At 37.3% G+C, this 20,740-nt stretch overlaps 1 protein-coding gene and 1 long non-coding RNA gene across 12 annotated transcripts; one reads left to right on the forward strand and one right to left on the reverse strand.

Moving 5' to 3' along the window:
• The first annotated feature begins 77 nt into the window (after positions 1-77).
• LOC107273234 (protein NDRG3) lies at positions 78-19,181 on the forward strand. 10 transcript variants are annotated; one of them, XM_015751207.2, is made up of 10 exons: positions 151-289; positions 2,328-2,682; positions 3,557-3,610; positions 9,024-9,223; positions 9,630-9,750; positions 11,242-11,530; positions 12,258-12,527; positions 12,604-12,688; positions 14,976-15,020; positions 16,407-19,181. In XM_015751207.2, exons 2-10 carry the CDS (start codon positions 2,468-2,470, stop codon positions 16,550-16,552), a joined length of 1,425 nt encoding a protein of 474 aa, XP_015606693.1. In that variant the 5' UTR covers positions 151-289; positions 2,328-2,467; the 3' UTR covers positions 16,553-19,181. The 10 variants fall into 10 exon arrangements, 9 of the variants coding, with proteins under 9 accessions (XP_015606692.2, XP_015606690.1, XP_015606691.1 ...); XM_015751211.2 differs by lacking the exon at positions 151-289 and adding an exon at positions 3,051-3,112 and having other exon boundaries at positions 2,547-2,682; XM_015751206.2 differs by lacking the exon at positions 2,328-2,682 and having other exon boundaries at positions 78-289.
• On the reverse strand, positions 12,710-20,561 carry LOC112495176. Of its 2 annotated transcripts, none has more exons than XR_003061497.1 (3): positions 20,430-20,561; positions 19,514-19,689; positions 12,710-12,837 (listed from the first exon to the last, which is right to left on the reverse strand). It is a non-coding gene; the product is annotated as an uncharacterized LOC112495176 (long non-coding RNA). The 2 variants fall into 2 exon arrangements; XR_003061498.1 differs by having other exon boundaries at positions 12,726-12,837; positions 19,449-19,689.
• Positions 20,562-20,740: the final 179 nt, after the last annotated feature.

A 20,740-nucleotide genomic window follows, 5' to 3' on the forward strand; every position in this document is an offset into this window, starting at 1 on the left:
TAACGCCAGATGGCAGCACTCTGTCACCCAGCAGCTATTTCGAACAACTGCGCAAGTGGCTACGCGCAGACTCATTGACCACGACGAGTTACTCAGGACGACCAATAGTGTTAAGCAGTGCCCACGGACTTATTGCAAAGCCAGTACGTCGAGTGCTCTCTTCGCTTGAACAATTCGCAGGGGATTTATTCGATCGTATCCGTGACGCAAGTTCCGTTAGGCTGCAACTGTTATTCGGCTCGTCGGCAGTCCAAAGATCCCCGGTAAAAGCTCGCAAGCCAGCACCAAGGTAAGAGAAAAACCGTTTCGCGATCATATATCGTTGTTGTCTTGTTCGACCATTTCCTTTGAATTTTTTTATTTTTAACTTATTTCCACTCCCCCAATTTCCAAAAAAAAAATCAACAAATCGATGGTTACTACGACCCGGACTATTCACGAGCCAATAACGTGACACTCGATGGTCGTTTAATTTTTAAAGCATCACTTGGGATGCGTGTGATGACATTTTTATTTATATTTTCTTTTTCATTTTTGATATTCTTTGACGGTTTTTTTTTTCTTAAAGCCATCTTAAAGGGCTCCGTTCACAATGATACAGGTACGGTCCCTGTTCTTCCACGCGATGGACTCGCGTTAACCTCAATTCCCGTTTCCACGAAAAATCAATACATTGTCTCGGAGCAGGTTGGAATTGTCGCTGACATTTCATAGGGTGATTTTTATTAGACGAACTTTGACCTCTTGGATTTTATGGGAAAATTGACCATTTTCTGTAGTGTTCGTTGGTAATTTTTTTTTTACTTTTTACGTTTTACCTAAATTTTACTAATTGACGCGACGTGGACGTTCGGTGATTCTTTTCGTTTCTATGACGCGACTACTCGCAAGCGCAATGCCTTTGTCTTATTACGCGTTGGATAACTTTGCTTTGCTACGTCACGTTAAATTTTTATACAGTGTCACCTTTAAAATACGGCCCTGAAATTTGAAACCCCTTTGAAATCTTACACTCTAACGGAAATCCAATATCCTCGTCGATCGATCGATCGACGAAACGATTTTTCTCGCTATTTTACATTCTTGAAATGAAAATAGTATTTTCCAAATTTTATCCCCTTTTTAAAATCGGTAATAACACGAAACTGACTCAATTACACGGGAATATCGTAATTCTTATCAGTCCCACTTCATTTTTTTTTTGCATGTCCTACGTGTTCTGTGTCTGTTGTGCATAGGTGTCTGATACCCACAAAGCCTCATAACGTAAATATACCCAAAAATTATAAAATTGACATATTAATTATATACCAAATGAATATATTTATTAAATAAACAGTTATCGTTCTTAATTACTTTAAAAAAATTATCATCATTAACAACGATGATTAAATTATCGGAAAAAAAAATGTCATTTTCGCGGGAAATGCGTCTAATTACAATTTTGCAATTGGCATGTCGCCACGCATGTTTTCTACTGTACTCTCAATGTAACGAAGTTCGCCAATTGTGCATGCATCGTAATTATCTCGATTTCATATGCATCTAGGTATTACAGCATAGTGAGACACTCGGTGAGAATGCACTTGGTGCATTGGCAAGGCTCGATATACATATATATAATATATCTATATATATTATATAACATAAATATACATATATGCGTATATAAGATCAGCGATTCATAAAATCGATACAGAGCAAGATCAGTACGAGTATCTTTGTCGGGGTCTATGGAAGCATTGTAAAATGAATTAAAAAAAATAAAAAAAAAAAAGAAAATCCATGAAAAAAGTCCCGTAACAAGTTCTAAATAAAATCACAGGAATACGGATATATACAGTCAGTAGAAAAATTTCTCTCGACTCTAGAGACTCCCGTTGATTCAGGAGAGGCTAAGAAAAAGTTTTGGAATAAACAAATATTCTTTTTCCTAAAATCATCTTATCCACTTTTCATTCCTGGCACGACGCCATGACGTAGCTTCCGGTACAGCCCTGCCGGTAGATTGAGAAAACAAGATAATTGGCTCATAGTAAAAAAGTAACAGGTTGATCCCAGGGTGATACTACTATTTTCGCAGTATAGGGTACACTTCCGCCTAAATGATAATGGCCCTCGGCCGTTATTCCCCCGAGTGGTCAAATGGGTACTAGGAGGAAAATAAAAAAGAAATTCAAAAAAAAAAGCCTTGCCAACGTTCACCAGGAAGTCACACTCCCCGAGTACGTCGCAGTTTGATTTTGTTTTTTTTTTCTTTCCCCGTTTGTTTGCCTTGTTGACGTACGAATTGGCATATTGGCTTTGGGCACCCCCACGCCACCCAGCACCACACCCCGTCATCGAGCACCACCCACGTACAGATCAGCACGAGGAGCAGACCAGGTCGTCCCATCTGCTCTGATCATCCACAAAGGGGGTTATCCTGGATCATCATCGTGGGACCTAGTCTAACCAGGGTGACGCCATGCCGGCAGGTATTGGCGCTTCGTACAGGTCCTTAGGTGACCTGGGCGAAGACGTCTACAAAAGTACTACCGTCGTCGACCAGACCCACAGTACCGGACAGAGCGTCTTCGAGAGCGTCAAGAAGGCGTTCAGTTTCGCGACGCCCAAGGTGGAGTTGAGAAAGAAGGACCCGCTCATCGAGGACAGAAGGGAGTGCGTCTCGATAGTCTCCAGGTAGGCGTCGATAAGGGGTTTAAGGAAGAAAACAGAAAAAAAAACGTGACTAAAAAATAGGAATAAAATTTTTATCGATTTCGACCTGATGGATCATTAAAAATCATTTTTTGTGGTAACCTAGGGAAATAATCATAATGCTATTTTGGTATCGGCGATCATTTTTCTTTTTTCTTTTACTAATTCTACTTAATTATTACAGCAATCATGCTCATTTCTGATTCTGAAAATAATTGGCGCTTTCTTTCTTTGATCTGTAAATAATTTTGAATTCTTGGGTTATTGGTGGGGGAAAACATTTTTTTGTCTCGTAGGAAATTTTTTTTGGATCCTGGTATCTTTGTAATGTTAAACTGCATGAATCATAGGTACCAACATTGAATCGTTCTGTGGACAGTATCTGTCAGGTCGTCTAGGTGGCGGCCGTAAGGTAAGACGCATGTTAAAATTTTAAGTATGCTCGCTGTACTGTTTCTTTGACACCTCCTGACGGTTATGTCATTGCTTGTCTTTGTATCTATTGCTTACGATGCTTAACACTTTCGTTGCGTAATGGGTATGCGTGTCAAAATAATAATAAAATTCGTAACCAAGTGAAAGCGTCGAAGTCATAAGAAATTTTTGGATCGAATGATTTTTTGAAAATTGAAAATTTATTAATCAGTGCAAATAGCAATTGACAAAGTTTGATCGTTATTCAGTATTTTTTGTTCCGCTTCTTTTTTTGTAACGGTTTAAACAAATTTTTGTTTACTTACCAATTTTGATATTTCTTTTGGCACTTGGACAAGGACGCTTGCCGATTGGTATGATGGCGGGTAGTTGGGCCTCTAGGGCTGGTTTGTGTGATTACTTTGCCGCCATTTTGTTTTAGGGACAGAAACAAGATGCCGACCGCAGCTACCGCCGAGGAATCTGCTCTTCTGGGGTAAGTCCTGTCACGAGGAAGCAATTTTTTGTTAATTTTTTGAAAAACAAAAAAATCCTACTTGTGACCGAATTAGTTAATTTTTCTTTTGTTTATTTTATTTATCTTTCTAGTATTAGATGTACGCTAACATTAGATCGATGCTAATAGAGCGAATGCTAATTACATATGCTTGTTATTAATACAAATATGCAAATATCAAAAATCATGTCATTTCTCAAAATCATTGAAACTCACTAACGTCATCCAATGCAATATCTGATGCATCATTAGAACTGCATCGCGATAGCACTCTCTCGGAGATACAAATAAAAAAAAAACAATTCAGTCTTGCAGAACCAGTTTGTCCCACTCGAGAAACTCGAGAAAAAGGGAAAATAAGGTTAAAAAAAATATATGAGTGGAAAAAAATCATAAGACTCACGTAAAGCAATATCGGCTACGCTACCATTAAATTTGATTGGCTCGGGAAGGACCGTAAAAAAATGGTGACCTAATTTCGCAATGTCTTCTCAACAATTGGAAATTACTTCAGTATATAAAAAAAAAAAAAAATGATTTATCGACCGTACAGTTCCCGGTTTTTTTCTTTCCATCAATTCATACAATTCGGTGTAAATTTTTGTTTTTACACAAAAAAAAATGTCCAATTAAAACTCGAAATCGTAAAACCTTGGGAATATTCAGTAATTGCCAATGAAATTTCACGTGCCTCCGTGAATTTTCTGACACAGTGAACTCAATGCTACTTGCTACTTCCGGAATAAAATAATTGCATCCGTCAAGCAGCACGCGCACGTGGCTGATAAGTCGTAATATCTACAACAGTGTTATTTCATTCCTTAACAAAAATAACAATTTGAAGACCCAAATCTGTAGCCAAAAAATTTGAATATTGATAAGAAAAAAAAATAGTTGGAAATTTTGGAGAATCACAAAAATTAATTATCATAAAAACTTTCTCAATATTTATTGTATCGAACAAATTTTGTTTGTAGAACAAATTGTTGTACTGGACACTTTTCATTGTTACGATCAGTCATTGTTCTTGTATTTCCTCGTGCACGTTACTCCACAAAATGGCATCCCTCGGTGGCCTGTCGGTAAACCACTGGTAATTAACGCCAGAATAATGTGTAATTAGAGATCATTAGAGCGAAGAGAAACACACTGTGCGCCATTGTCAAGCAACAAGAACGACCAAACCCATCGTTATATTTTTCGAAAATGATTCGTCCCTTAATTTGCTTATTGCTAGAAATGCATAGAGACGCATTAAGCTAAATACGCCTATAGGGTGTAAGTAAAGTAAGTTACCCTAGTACAAATTGTCTCCCACAAGTCTCAGGGCCAGTTTATGGTACTACCGGATCGGGTACAGTCCTGGTTAAAAGTTCGATGGGCCCTTGATTTTCATAATGAAATTTTTGCTAGGGGTAGGTAAACGCGTAATCGCTTTGTAATTTTTTTAAATCTATTAATTCGAAATTAATTAATTTGACGAAGGAACCAGTTGGCCGCCGAAAATGTCAGTAAGGACGAATGACGTCGATCGGGCGTCGTGTGAAAAGGTAACGAAAAAAAAAAATCCAAAAGTAGCACGTGCTACTGAAAAAAAAAAAAAAGTGAATTGCCTGCATTGTATGATGCATGAATACCAAATAATTAGGCGACCGTGATTCTAGTTAATTATGTATAATTAATACGAAATTTCTTTTAGAAATTGTGTGGTAATTAACAATGTTTGGCACTTTTTACAGTTTGAAAAAAATTTGAATTTTTTTTTTTTTTTGAAATTTTGTCTTTTTTTTTTGTACGCCGTATATGTGTATACTAGGGTTGGGTCGAGAGATTTATTAATAGGTGTTGGGTTTTATATGTAAGAAAAATTACTGCTTTACCGCGAATCGACCTGGACGTCAGCATGCGGCCAAATAGTAAACTTATCGCAACGGGTTATTCGATCGATAAAGAAAAAAAATGACACTGGGTATATATCCTATATCCTCATATCGGGTGTTCTCTGAGTCGTCTGACAGTTGTTGCTTGAGACTTATGATACCGCAATGCGACCAGCACCTGGTCAGCCTCCGTTTTTATTTTTTTTTGAAGGTAAAAAGAGAAGGGATAAAAAATTATTTTCTTTCAATTTTTGCTTTCCCAGTACACTTTTTGAAATCAATCTTTTTATTTGTGCTTATTATATTACTACCTATATACGTATAGCAGGGTTTTATAATATCGCAAAACGTTTCGCATATACTATAAAATATGCAAAAAGTGTTCGCGAAAAGCGGCCATTATATTATTCGAGTACTAAAACCTTCCGAACGCTTTGAAATTCGCAGGGATTTTAATGGAAACTGAATTAAACCGTTCCTTTGTTTCGGGAAATCTAAAAACTGCAAATTCCGCAATTTGAGCGAATCCATTATACGTGACGTCATAGCGAGATACCGGTAAAGACAGATACAGTCACGAGATTTTGGTTTAATTGAACAGAATTTCAAAAAACATAGTTGAGAATTACAAAAATCTAATAAAAATTTTCATTTCCTAATATCAATTTTTTACTAATAATTATCATCGACGAAAATAGCAAATTCTCCTAAATAATATTTTGCACCTTCGAATTCTTTCCCACTTTTTCTCGTAACACCTATAGAAGACCAAGAAATCATTTCCCAGCTCCGACTCCGTCAGTAGGTTCCCGGATGTCGGGAGGCAGTTTAGCTAAACCGGAAACAGCTGAGTGACGTGTCGGAGATACCGGGAGCCAACTGGCCGTGCTGGAATTGTGCTTGGAAATTCAATGAAGCTTGGATGGTTCGTACCATTTGCAGAAGTCATTGGTACCATGGACTGTCATTGGTACAAAATTGTCATCGTGTATAACGTCACGAAGACTTGACAGTAATAGACCTGGCATCGTGTCCAAGACAATCTTGAAAACATAGAGCAAGTTACTAAACAGCGGAAGTGTAGTACCGGAAGTGAGTCTCTTACCTCTTAATTGCACTTTGCTTCGACTTAGTATTTCCGGTACGAAGTGGAAAGTCAGTTTAATGGAAAAACGGGAAATATTGAAAAAAAAAAAAAAAATTTGATAAATTAAAATCATTAAGTCCTGTCGCTGTCATTAGATGACACGAACGAGTCCACTCAATTGTCAATACAACTGCCCACAAATTTTTGGACCTGTCAAAAAAATATATCGCTAAAAAAAATTTCACTCCACTTTACGATCCGATAAAAAAAATTGGTAAAAAAATTTCATGAACCGCTAATAAGAAATGCACATTCTGCATTTTTGTTCTATATAAAAAGAAAAAGAAGAGCTTTTGAAAAAAAAAATTGTCTCAGGTCTTAAAGCGCAGACGAAGAAGGTCAATCCGTCCTGATCTGCTACCAACTGGATACGTAACTGAGTTATCGTGGAGGATCTCATCCAGTTAGGTCTACAAGACCTGGAGACGTTGAAGGAATGGAGAAAGAAAAGTAAAAAGAAAAGAAAGAGAGCTACCATGAGCTTCGGTGGCGTCACGAGGGCCGATCGATGCCCTCGCAGTACGTCGCGACGCCGCCGACGCTCGTTCCCACCGCCAAGAACCGATCCAAACCGGATCTGCTTAGCGAGACATGAAAAACGCGCAAACTTTTAAATCGCCGTTCTTTTCAATTCGATTAAAAGCATCTTACCTACGTGGCAATTCTCGAAGGAAGCTTTCGTAGTCGAGGAATCCTCGTGCGCATGCGCGAGCTTTTTTTTTCGTCTGCATTACGCGTTGATTTTTTTTTTTTTTTTTTGTATTGCGGAGCCGATGCCGATTTATATGGAACAAATGAAACGCTCTGTAGATTTATGCTTAGTGGGAGACTTGGTATTTGGCTGACATTTCATTTTGAGGTTAGGTGACTTTATCTGAAAACTTGACATTTTTACCGGAAGTTAACCTGGATCTTTGAAAGATTTCGTAAGGGGGTTGATTAATTGGCGCTTGATTTAAGGGTCGAGTTTTTAGGGATGAACGGTTTTTGGAATCTCGGTGAATTTTTGACATTGTTGAATATATATATAGTGAGCATATGTAATTTTGAGATTTATATATATGTTTATTCGTATGATATGTAAATGTGATTAAATATGTATGACTGATCTATGTATAGGGTGGTTAAATTTGACATGGTATAATAAAGGAGAGTCTTTACTGCCTTTCCGGAAGTTCATCAACCATGTAACACGTGGTGCTCGCTATATGAATTCCGAGCACCTAGTAGACCCCCGCCACCTTCAGAACTCACCCTTTAGCGTTACCTTACCTACCTTACCTTACCTTACCCAGCACAGCTGGGCGTGGTCTTTAGATCAATACCATAAAAAGCCCAACCATTCTGAACCAACTGGCGAAATGGGCTAGGAGTATGTTTGAAGTTGTACAATTTATTTAAATCAAATCCCGACTCTACTTTGTACTTTTTAACCCTATTTGTGTACTTTGAAATTCTGAAATATCGTAGGCTTCTGTCAATTTTCTTCAAATATTTAGGGCAGGATGGATCACGTGCTCCTATCAGACGTTAAAAGCCAATTGATTCGCGAGTAGGGGGTATCGTTTACAATATTAATTGCTGGCGAAAGAATTTTTGAGGAATGTTTCTAATTCGAAATTTTTACTTTGGTCGTCAATGATAATGGTTTGGATGGGAAAATTTTTTATTTTTAAATTCTCTCACTTTTTCCCGTATCCGAGTTGACTGGGAATATTGAAAATAAAAAATGGTAACTTTAAGGTAAAAAAGAAGATCGATTATTCGTTGCCATGGATTCGCTGTACGTAAATTTCCAACAGAAAAATCCCTCGGGCTCGTGTTTGCTCAGTTGAATATTTCACAGTTTTCGCAAACTCTCTGCAAAACTAGAACAATGACGGAGTATGTCGAGTGGTTGACAAAGACCGGGTGCACGTAGGTCTTTTCTGTTTTTTTTTGCGTATTTCCCTGTTTTCTCAACTAGAAATGGACAAACGTGAAAAAAAATCGCGTTCACGGAACAATCACCGTAAAAGCAGTGGAATGATAAAACGTGTTGAACTTTGTTGACTTGAAATTCGAAAATAGTGAAAAAAAAAGTTCGTGATAACTAAATTTCGAAAATTTCAGCAAACAACATCTGTTCAAGCCCGTGAAATAATGCAATTGAAAACAAAGCAGTGCATCGTTAAAAAAGTCCAAACTCCGCCAATTAAAAAATTTGCAGCTGTGCATTCGGAATTTTTTTCAAAAATATATATCCGATCTTTCTGCTACAGGGTTGCAACAGAATAACCCGCAGCAGCGAGGACCCTTGATTAAATTAAAAACCAAAAATTATGATTATTTTTTTTTTTTCATTTCTTATTATTCTTTTTCACAGCACGATGCCGTCAGACAGCATGGACGATATAGAGTTGAAAAATATTCAACTGCAGTTTCCGGCATTACGATATCTCACGAGGGACGACGGCTCTGTACGCGAGGAAAGGGTTGAAACTGATAAGGGTAGTTTGCTTGTAGCAGTTCAGGGTAATCGAGCTAAACCTGCCATCCTCACTTATCACGACTTAGGCCTTAACTGTGAGTATACCTTAATGACCATAAAAATAATTTATTGAAATTCAACAATTAGAGTATTGATCAATCGATGTTTAGGCATAAGTTATTATTATTTGTCAAATTATTATTTTTCAAAAATTTACAAGTAAATTGGCACGTCTGTCAATTTTTTCTTATAAATTCAATAGCAAGTGGTTTAAATAAACAAAATCAAAACAATCATTAATCAATATCATATTTCTATCGACCAATCAAAATCATCAAATCACCAATTAACTTCCATTTTGATTTTAATCGGACAACACTTAATGAATTAATCAAATATAATGCATAATTAATTTCAACCATAAAAATACTATATTTTTTATTTATTCTTGTTATTATTATCTTATTCGTCATTTTTTTCTTCTTTTTTTTTCTCTTCAAGATATCTCGAGCTTCCAGGCGTTCTTCAATTACATCGACATGCGCGTGTTACTCGAAAACTTTTGCGTGTATCACGTAAACGCACCGGGTCAGGAGGAAGGCGCCCCGACGCTCCCAGAGGAGTGAGTATATTAAATATATATAAGTATAATACAATTTTTTGAAAATTAATTTCATAACTTAAATTATATTTCGAACAGAAAAGATTACGAAAATTTTCTCGACATTCTCGTCTCGAATATCGTTTTAACCCCATTAACGAGCTTACTAATTAGAGTGACGTCTCAGAGGCGTCGCGACGCCGTACAGCAGTGCTCTTAAAGTCACGCATAAAGCACGGTTGCTCTTTAAATATATATTCATGGACCCTTTTCAAATGGGGCTGTCATCGTCCCTGTACCAATATATGGTAGCACGTATTTAATTAACGCAATTTAATGACGTCATTAGAAACTTGAGGAGTCACGTGACGTATACGTCGAGCCTCATGACTATATTCAAAGTATAATTTATAAAGGATACGTTTTATTAATAAGCACAGATTATCGCGCTTTTCAAAATTTAGAAAATTAAGTCAGTCGTTAGTACACTTTTGTTTTCATTAGTGAATTTTCAAAAATTATATTCACGTAGTCAAGCAGCTATATGCCTGTCTCTTGCCTAATCGCGATTTTTCATTAGCCACATTAGATGATTACATGACGACCCATTGACGTCACCAGATTAAGTTGACCTCGGACTCACTTTAGTTTGGCTTACAGTTGCGCGCGCACCTTTGTTCATATACCTAACTGAGACTGAGGGGTAATAATAACCATAATAATTTTTCATCAAGTACGTTGCAGCAGGTATATAGGTATAGGACCATAACATTTTTTAATGAATGAAGAATTGCGTGTAGCCCCTCATTACTTAACTCACCCTGGCTTCTAGAAGGTTCTAGGGTGTTCAGGGTGTTACATTAGTTAGGTAAGGCTGGATCGTAAAATTTGTACTTCTAATAGGATTTTATGAGAAACAGTGTAGACTGAATTGATGGAGGATGCGAATTGTTATTGGATGTAAATTTTTAACAGTTATGTAATATCGCGAATGGTTTTTTTTTTTTGAAACACCCTGTAGAATTACGTTGCGAACTGCATTGCAGAGTTGCATGCGAAGGTAGCAGCCGTGAAACTGTAATGGCTCGCGTGTTTCAATATATTTGTAATATAAATATATTTGTATACTAATAGTAATAATAACATCGTATGACTGCAAAAATCCAAAAAATGACTTATTCGAAGAGAAATCTGGTAAACTGTTGTTTACCAATTATTTTCTTCGATACTTTATTATAGAATGGAAAGAATATATTAAGAAATTTTGAAAATTTGAATTTTTCAAAAATTTGCCGTTACAAGATAATCGGAATTTTTTTTCGTAAAATTTGATACGGTGACTTTTCCGTTCAGTTTCAGTGGAAACGTAGCTGCGGACGAGCCATAAAAAATTCCGATAATTTGATAATAAAAAAAAAGAAAGTAATAACTCGAAGCGTTGCAGTTAAATTGAGCGTAAATAATTTTAATCGATTGAATTATTTTTGTAAAACGTTTCGCCTTATTTTTCAGCTACGTTTATCCGTCCATGGAGGAATTGGCAGAACAGCTGCTCTTCGTCCTGGGTCACTTTGGTCTGAATTCGGTTATCGGATTTGGCGTCGGCGCAGGTGCTAACATCCTTGCGCGATTCTCTTTGGCGCATCCGGAAAAAATTAATGCGCTGTGCCTGATCAATTGCGTCTCCACGCAGGCTGGTTGGATCGAATGGGGTTATCAAAAATTAAATGTCCGTCATCTGAGGTCTCAAGGAATGACCCAGGGTGTATTGGACTATTTGATGTGGCATCATTTTGGAAGAGTACGTAAATATACATACATATTTATATATATTTATAATAAATATTGCTGCTTCCAAATAATTTTAAAAGTATAAGAAAAAAAAATCATTTGATAAATTCTATCAAAACTGGAGCATGTTAAATTTGAAAATTTCAAACTTTCCGCATTTTTAACCATCATTCCCAAACCAGGAAGTCTATACATTGCTGCGGGTGTCATCAAGTATCTCATCTGGACCGGAAAATCGAGTTGGGTAGTTACCATAAATACTGTACGTTTCTGTCGCAGTAATGGCGGAGGTTTCTGGTCCCTAACGCATATCGCCTAACGAGATTAGCGAATGAGGGGAACTTTCGAAAGGGGAGTTAGGGTAAAAACCCGAACAAAAAGGAAGGAAAAAAAAATGAAGCGTAATGGGAAACGATTTCTCAACTTTTCTCATTTACTTCTCGAAGAACCCAGAGATTATCCTGAACAACTTCGATACTCGCGTTTCTATTCCAAGATGAGCAATTTTTGTTTGTTTCCTTTTCTTTTCTCATCTTACTTTACGAACTTGAGAAATTTCGCGAGTTGAAAGAAAATGATCTAAATTTGTCTGAAGACCATAAAATTTCTTTAGCTCCTAGAAAAAACATTTATCATGACTTAATCATGTAAAACAACAGTCAGTACGAATTATTTGTTCTTATCATAACGTAAAGAAAATTTGTTTACACGCTTTAATTAACCTAATTAATTTGCAGGGTACCGAAGAGAGGAATCACGACCTTGTCCAAGTCTATAAGAATTATTTCGAACGCCGTGTTAATCCCACGAATCTGGCGCTCTTCATCGACAGCTACGTACGTCGCACGGATCTGAACATCAGCAGGGAATTGGACCCGACCCGTAAGAAGGAGGGCCTTACCCTAGGAGTCCCAGTGATGAACATTACAGGGGCCCTGAGTCCCCACGTCGAAGACACCGTCACGTTAAACGGACGATTGGACCCGACTAACAGCTCCTGGATGAAGGTAAGTCAAACCAGATCTAAAAAAAATAATTTCAAAATCAATTTATTTTTCATTAATTTTTCAACTCAAAATTTAGATCTCAGATTGCGGTATGGTACTGGAGGAACAACCTGGCAAAGTCAGTGAAGCCTTCCGACTTTTTCTTCAGGGCGAAGGATACGGTAAGTGAGACAGATCTCAACCACCTTTCGACGAGTCACGTGAGAATCATCAAACTCCCCACCACGAATGATCGACGCATGCGCGTATGCCAGAAACGAAATCGCGAACGAACGAGCGCTGCGTGTCCGCCTTAAATTGACTGAGGGTACTGAAACAAAAATTGTAAGAAAATCAAATTGGCATTTTTAAAAAAAAAAGTGAAAAATGGGTCACGTAATTTTTTTACCAATGAAAAATTTTTTTTAATTATAATACTTAAACAATTTTACAAGACTTCCATAAGTCGGACGGACACGCAGCTTATTAGTGAGATTGATAAAGCGACAAGATAACGAATTTTAGCGTTAAGTTTGCTTGAATCTCTATCAGTTGGTATTTATTGGCCTACGATAGTAGCAGCATATATATAGATGACATGTTATTGCAAAGAGAGTATAGGGAAAAAAGTTATTATTATCGGCATCGTTGTTATCGAATAAATGACTATTTAAAATGTTTATTCTTATAGTACAGTGCAATCTAAAAGCGTATACGACATCGAAGATGTACTATACTGTTATTATTATTTTATTGATTGATCATTCGTAGATGGACGTATGAAATTTGAATTTTGCGTCGTTTTTTTATTATCTCGATATGTCAACGCCTCTCGTTTTATTTTTAATATCATAATTGGTTATCATCGGAATTGCACGAAATTAATGTGAGTTTTTAGATTGCACGTATTCAGGCCAATAGTAGAGTCACGTATAATTATATGCAAAAATTCAGGGCCGTGTAATGAGCGTTCAGCGAATTTTTTAAAATCTTGGAAAATAATGGAGAGAGGAAGAGAGAGTGCCAGGCGTTTACGAAGAAATGAAAATTCGTGTCGACAGAATAAAAGAAAAAAGCGTTAATTAAGAGAAAAACAAATATTCCTTGTTCCGTTTGGCTTTTTGGTCACAGATACACACCAGCACCTATCACTGTACACAGCGGCGCTTTTATCAATTAACTATCACTTAAGTTCACAAGTAAAAAAAAAGAAAAGGAAAAAGTAGGGGGAAAAAATGAAAAATATACGTAAGACGTCATTATCCGTAAGCGTACTGGTAATTTCGTTCATAATAATAAAAAAGAAAAAATAAACATTTAATTATCACATTTGCTACTCACTCTGATGCATACGTTAACGCTATCCTCGTTCGTTCTATAAACGTTTATACAGTTATACCTAAAGGTGCACTTGAGCGAGCTGCTCAATGTTCCGAATGGGGTTGGGTTTTAGCGTTTAAAGGGGTCCTTAAAGAAATTTTGTAAAAATTCAAAGAAAAATAATGGTAACGTAATTAAGATAACGAGGGAACATTCAGTATGACGTTTTGTCAATTGTCAAATAATTTGCCGTTTGAATTTTCCCGGGTTTTCCTCTATTGGGTACAATATAGCGGGTGATACCTTATTACGCTGAGATCCATCTCCAGCCTTAAGGTCCATGTATTTCCGTTGGACGTTTATTCGTTTTGATTTTGATTAAATAAATAAAAAGGATAAGGAAACGAGCGATAAGAAGGAAACGAGAAATAAGAGAGGGAAATTCAATTGAATTACGATAATTTTGAATTCTTTCGCGAATTTTCATTCTGCGATGTTTATCGTCGAGAGTAAGAAGGGAAAGAAAGAGAGATAATGAGAAACGCGGAAAAGATGAGGAATTTAGGGGAACGGGATTAAAAATAATAATAAGTATTAAAGAATCATAAAAACGTGATCAAATAACATTTTCAAAATATATTACTTATTCATCGATATCCGCCTTTATTTCCCACGCGTCTCGGATCGATCGAGTGGTACGTATATCTTCAAGTCATCAACATAATCAATTAGAGACAATCATAATTTTCGACTTTTTAGCAACCCTTGCTTTCTTACTTCGTTTTATGTGTTTAATGACGTCACGTAAATTGTTTATACCGATTAAAATTAATTTACAAAATTTTTCTTAACGTTCTTCACGTATTTTATCCTTGTATATTTCATTCACGAACATCCACGAATACCTTTGACTATACCCGAATCACATTATGACGTATTTTATTAACGTAATTTTTTGTGTCTGACCCTGTTAACTGTTCCTATCATTGTTTATTTGACCTAATTTTTTTTCAAATTATTTTTCACTATCGCCATATTCATTTTATTTGTTCGGAATTCCACGAGGTGACGCGATACTTATCGTGGCCGCCATTGGTGTTGTTAGCAGGAATGACGTTACTCTACGAAATTTTTTTTTATGCGTTTTAGTGGTGAAATCCCCGCGGAAGCCAATGACGTCGACAACACCCGAAGGTAATTGTAATTAGGAATTGAAGGCTGCAAGGAGTCGAGATCGCTGATGGTCCGTTAGGCCACGTCTAAGTGTTAAGTAAGTCGGCAATTAAACCTTTTAAGGGAATTAAAGAAAAATAACTAAAAGAATAGAAAATATGGATTTTGGAAATTAACACAAGCGCCTGGGTGACTGAATTTTTTTTTTCACTGAAATTTTTTTCATAGATGTATCATGTGAGGTGATTGCCATTTATGTCTGTCTAAATAACATGGTTTGTCTTTTTTTTTTGAAAATGTGTGCATTTTCTATCGAATCCTTGTTTTTTAATAACTTTTTAAATTAATAATCAATTTTAGAATATTCATATATTATACATATATGTATGTTTAACACCTAGAGTACCTCTTTGTACGTGAATTTTGTTTATGTACACTGTAATTCTTACGTATTTTAATGTATTGTTCTTTGTTTCTTTAAAGTCACAAGACAATCATATTATGCATCCGATACGTTAATGCGTGTGCTTGTGTTTTGAAAATGGAATTTTTTTTTTTTGAAAAATCTACGACATAAAATTGGAAAATTACGAAATTTTTTCAAAAATGTACTAAATCAGCCATCAACGTCATCATCACCTAATTAAGAAACTTGCAAGTGGCGACTGTCATTAGCATTTAAGGGAATTGATTTTATCTGAAAAGAAAAATATGCATTTACGTGAAAGTGTAAAAGTGCCAAGAGCGAGAAAGCAAAGAAAAAAGTGTACAAGGTAGAAGTCTGATTGTGCAAAAAGAAAAAGAAAATCGCGCTAAGACCTTCTCGAAATTTCTCAGCCAAGCATAACCGCGAGAGTGACACAATTATTTTCCTCCGTCCAGAAGAATTGTTTTTGTTGCAGCGGCTCTCGATCGCTGGGTAGGAACTGAACAAATAATATTTAAAACAATAAAACTGCACCGCAAATAGAAGTAGCAAAAATACTCTTGTATCACTTCGAATCACTTGTCATTGTTGCTGTATGCTCACAAAACAAAAAAAGAAAAACACCTACACGCAGTTTTACATTTTACTTTGCATGTCGCTTGCATTTCTTTCCAATATCGATAACGAAAAAGACGCTTGCGAAGAAAAAAAAAATTTATCGTTTTCGAAAAAAGATCTCAAAACCAAATATGTGAATTGCGTTCCTGCTCGATGGAACTTCCGCCATTCTCTAACCACCCGTATGTGCACCCACGCTGTACAATAAACAATTTCACCACGTGATAAAAAAAAACTTCGTCTCGTGATAACAGCATCTGATCCTTTCACAAAACCTAACCTAACCTATGATAAAAAGAAAAAATATATTTTCACCTCATGAAAATTCAAAAGGGGATTCCCCTTTTTCTTTCTCATTTCAGTGGCTCCGCTATCGCCATTAAAAATGGCCGACTACAGGCTGGCCTCCCTCGAGGGCCTCAATCATATCTGCAGCAAGAAAATCGACTGGCCCACCGCTACCATACACATCACCGAGAATCCGATATCAGAAGCGGTCGTCTGCTAAATACTACGTTCTATTTGTCCAAGACACCTTTTCACCGCCATGATTTATACCTGCACGATTTAATATAGTGTTAAGGGGGCGACGGGACTGGGGCGGGTAGAGATGGGAAAGACGAATCGGTAGATCAACTTTTTAATTGTAGAGAAGGGAGGTAAGAAAGTAGGACTGGAGGAAGGGAGTAAAAGCAGAACGCGCAAAACAACGAAATCGCGCACGAATAAAATTCGAATGCTTTGCTGTTTTAAGTTTTTCCAAAATATTTTGAAAAAAAAATTCGATGTAATCGTTTTTATCATTTTTTTTTCTTTTTTTTTTTCCTCTGTTTCATCACTTTCATTAACACGGCCGACAACACATATTAAATACGGGAGATCATCGAAATTCGTGTACCGATTGGTAGGACGTGAGACGATCACTTTTCCTTGATGAATTTCGCGTCGGTTTAGGTTCACGTCGGTTCTCGTATTTCAGGTCAAATAGCGATAGCAACGCAATAATACGTAATCTCATACTTGGTGGGAAGGAGGATCGATTGCCGAATCGATCGATCGATACGTTTATATTATATAGGTTTGAATCGAAAAACAACGACAAAAATTTCCGCGAGTCCACTATGGAGACTCAGAGAGAGTGTGAACCGCGTTGCACATATCCAGTACGTATGCACGATCTCACGTAACTTTTCGTACGATTGTTTTTCAATGAAATCAAAATGGCCGTGCAGTCCATTACCAATTTTCGAAAAAAAAAATGTCTTTCGCGACAGACAAAACACGTTCCGCGTACGTCGAAGAAATTCGATAACCAAATAATCGTCACGCGATCAGAGCACCGTTTAATTAAAAAGAGTCATTGCGATCCTAATCGAAGAATAATGACGGCGAAACAACGACACGATCCACTAGCTCATATTCGTTTATTCATTTACTTGTACATTTATTCGTTTTTCTCACATGTATTATCACAACTATTATTATTATTGTTGCTGTTCTTAATTATTATTATCACCATCGTACGTATGCCGTCTGTACATTTATTTATCATTTTCTTCCCACCTACCTCGGGGTACCCTTGCAAAGCACGGCCCTGAAGTGGAAATTTACAATTTACAAAAAAAAAAATGATTTTCTTACAAAAAAAAAAAGGAGGAAATCTTTGGGGTGGGACGTGTAAGAATACGAGGTGGAGGGAGAAGGGAAAAATAGTATTAGAAAAAATTTTTAAAAAATATACACTTTTTTTTTGCTTATACGACAAACGCCGACTGGTACGCGGAAATTTTTGTTCCGGTTTAAATAAAATTAGGAAACACGTGTACGTTTGTTATTGCTTTAATGTACGCGCACCGTAATTACATACAGTCGTAGTGTCTCCAAAAAGAAAAAAAAAAATATGAAGAATTCAGAGAACACGCGAGGGGTTCGCATATGCTCGAGCACCGTTGGTAAATTTATGCCATTTAATTACGATACGACCATAGAATCCAAAGGTGTTGCTAGATAGATAATAATAATGAAAATTGATTTCATTAGGATATCGTTATGACGTTTCGATGCCTATAGCGTGATATGATAAGACGTGCCTGCTACATAATGTACGTAGCTTAAAAGCTGTGACCGCCTTTAGTTTTATAAGCGTCCTTAATGTCGAATTTTTTTTCATTTTGTCGCGCGTTAACCATTTTTTCACGTGACTCACAACAAATCGATATTGACTGACATCCTGACCACGTGGCTTGACCGTCAGACTGACGCAAAAAACGAACCATTTTTTTTAATCGTCCCCAGAGAAATCACGTACAGGGTTGATAGTTATTTGAAAAAAAAATACCGATACAAAAATCGAATGGTAAAACATACGATTGCAGTCGGGAAATCAGTCAATATGTGATACACGTGTATAATCGGTAAAAGTCAGAATAACGCATGATGGCTCAACAAGGATAGTAAGCAAAGTGGCGGAAAATAAGTGAAATTTTTAATATTAGGGTATCGCACGTTGCGGAGGAAAGGACGATTGAGAGAATGGGAATGAAAAACGGGATGGAAAAGAAAAAAAAAATCAAGCGTTGAAACAAGATAAATAATTATTAGTAATTAACGACGAGCGCTAGCGTAGTAGCTTCTAAGGTCAGCGCATGCGCAGAGACGAGGACGTCTACGCAGGTTATACAAAATGCACCGCTGACGGACGTATTTGCGTGAGACTCTTTTTTTTTTAATTTTTCACATTCTCATCCGGAAGCGACACCCGTTCAGCGAGTTCTCAAGTGGCGGCGCTAGTATCGCTCCCAAAGAATTTCCGGTCCCTGTCAGTGAGACACGGAAGACTTCCGTATACCGGATGCATCCGAAAATTCGTTGAGACGCAGAGACAAAGAAAAAGAAAAGAGAAAAAAAGCAAAATAATAATGATGAATATCATCGATAATAATAATAAAATTACACGACGAAATTATACAGCGGACACACCAGAAAGTAGACGATAGCGAAATAAATGCCGATCGTATTAATTAATTAAGTGACGTAACGTAGATGGAGCTTGACTATTATAAGTTAATAACGACACGTGCACACGAAATATACATCTTGTTATTTATAATAAATGAGACGTGAAAGAGAAAAAAAAAGAAGCAAGTAGACGTACCGACTGGACAAGAAAGTACCCGAGGATGAAATCGATGGATCAGTGTAACACGGATATACACGGACACATACCACTCAAACAAAATAATGATAATGATAATAATAACGATAACAATAATAATAATTCGTTAACGTCGTTCCTGTATCCGGTATGCTGTACCTACATGCTACATACCCGAAATACGTATTGCGTGACGTAAAACGTTGGTAACACTGCTAGAATATATTTTCCAGAACGCATCAAAACTCACCAAACATTTATACTCGTCGTTCAGGGACTTTTATTTCCTTTTAATCCTATTCTCTTCCACAGTACCTTCTATGTAGCATAAGGCCCACTGCGGGCCCTGCCAGACCCTCCGACGACCGTCTTGTCTGGTACGAACCCGGTGGTAAACAGACATTTGGTTTTTAGTATGTAAAAACTACAGTGGAACGCCGGCTGCAGATCCTGGACGCCCTGTGGGAACCGCATAAGATGCGAACGGTGACCTAGTGGGAAAAATGAAAAAAAAAGAAGGGAAAAAAAGTAAAATAAGGGAAGCGACACTGCCGAGTGTTGGCAGTACAGACAGTACTTGGGTAAGACCACTGGCGACTCCTCGTGGACGCCTCGTTCACTAATATTTGCATGACGCGTTTGCTGATTTTCGAAATTCCCGCTCAACTTGAATTTCCAAGAAAACGATTGTCTTCCTTGTATCGACCTTGTTGTTTTATTTTTTTCTTTAGCTCAAAGCTATTAAGACGTAATCGATATAATCGTGAACAGGAAACCGTCCATCTCAATAGGACTCTAGACACTGTTTATCAGGATCTTACGCGGACTGAAAAATATTACAGAGCATGATGGCGTCACGCTGATATTTGCATACTTGCACTTACAGTGCAGTACATGCGTATAGGCACAGGTAAATAAAATTTAAAAAAAAACAAGTACAAGCAGCATACTCAAGACTCAAGGTGCTCCTAGTCTTCAACGGCGAGGAAAACCAGTCCGTTCTGCCTCGAGTCTGACAATTTTTGCAACCGACAAAACGAACTGGTTTCTTACGCAGGAATACGCATCAGAAACTCGAGTATCAAACTCGTTCGCATCGACTGCCATATAGACACCACAATATGGAGAAAAAGAGTCGAAGAAAGCACCGTAAACCATCGACCCGCAATGGTTTCTCTCTATTCTCATTGGAGTTAAATTGACAAAAATGAAAGGCAAGGAGCAAGCATACCTCGTTCATCCTCGTGACACTTCGGTTAAGCTCGGTTCTGTAAAGAACGGCAAGGAGTCTTCGCAGCTTCCTTCATACATCTTTACAGCACAGTCACGCTTACGCCTCGTATACGTACACGTTCGATTCACTGTGCACGTACTGTCACTCCTCTGTTCACTTTTCTCTTGTTTCTTTTTTTCCTCTTACTTAACCGTCGTCCCTGTCACTGCTGTATCTCCGCCACGTCGTTACGGATTTTCTCCGCTAGGAGCGCCCTCGGGCCTGGCGCCACCTGGCGGACACCGGACGAAACCCAACAAGACTCGACG

The sequence above is a fragment of the Cephus cinctus genome, unplaced genomic scaffold (genome assembly GCF_000341935.2).
Source record: "Cephus cinctus unplaced genomic scaffold, Ccin1 Ccin1_scaffold1524, whole genome shotgun sequence".
In the NCBI taxonomy this organism is placed as follows: Eukaryota; Metazoa; Arthropoda; class Insecta; order Hymenoptera; family Cephidae; genus Cephus; species Cephus cinctus.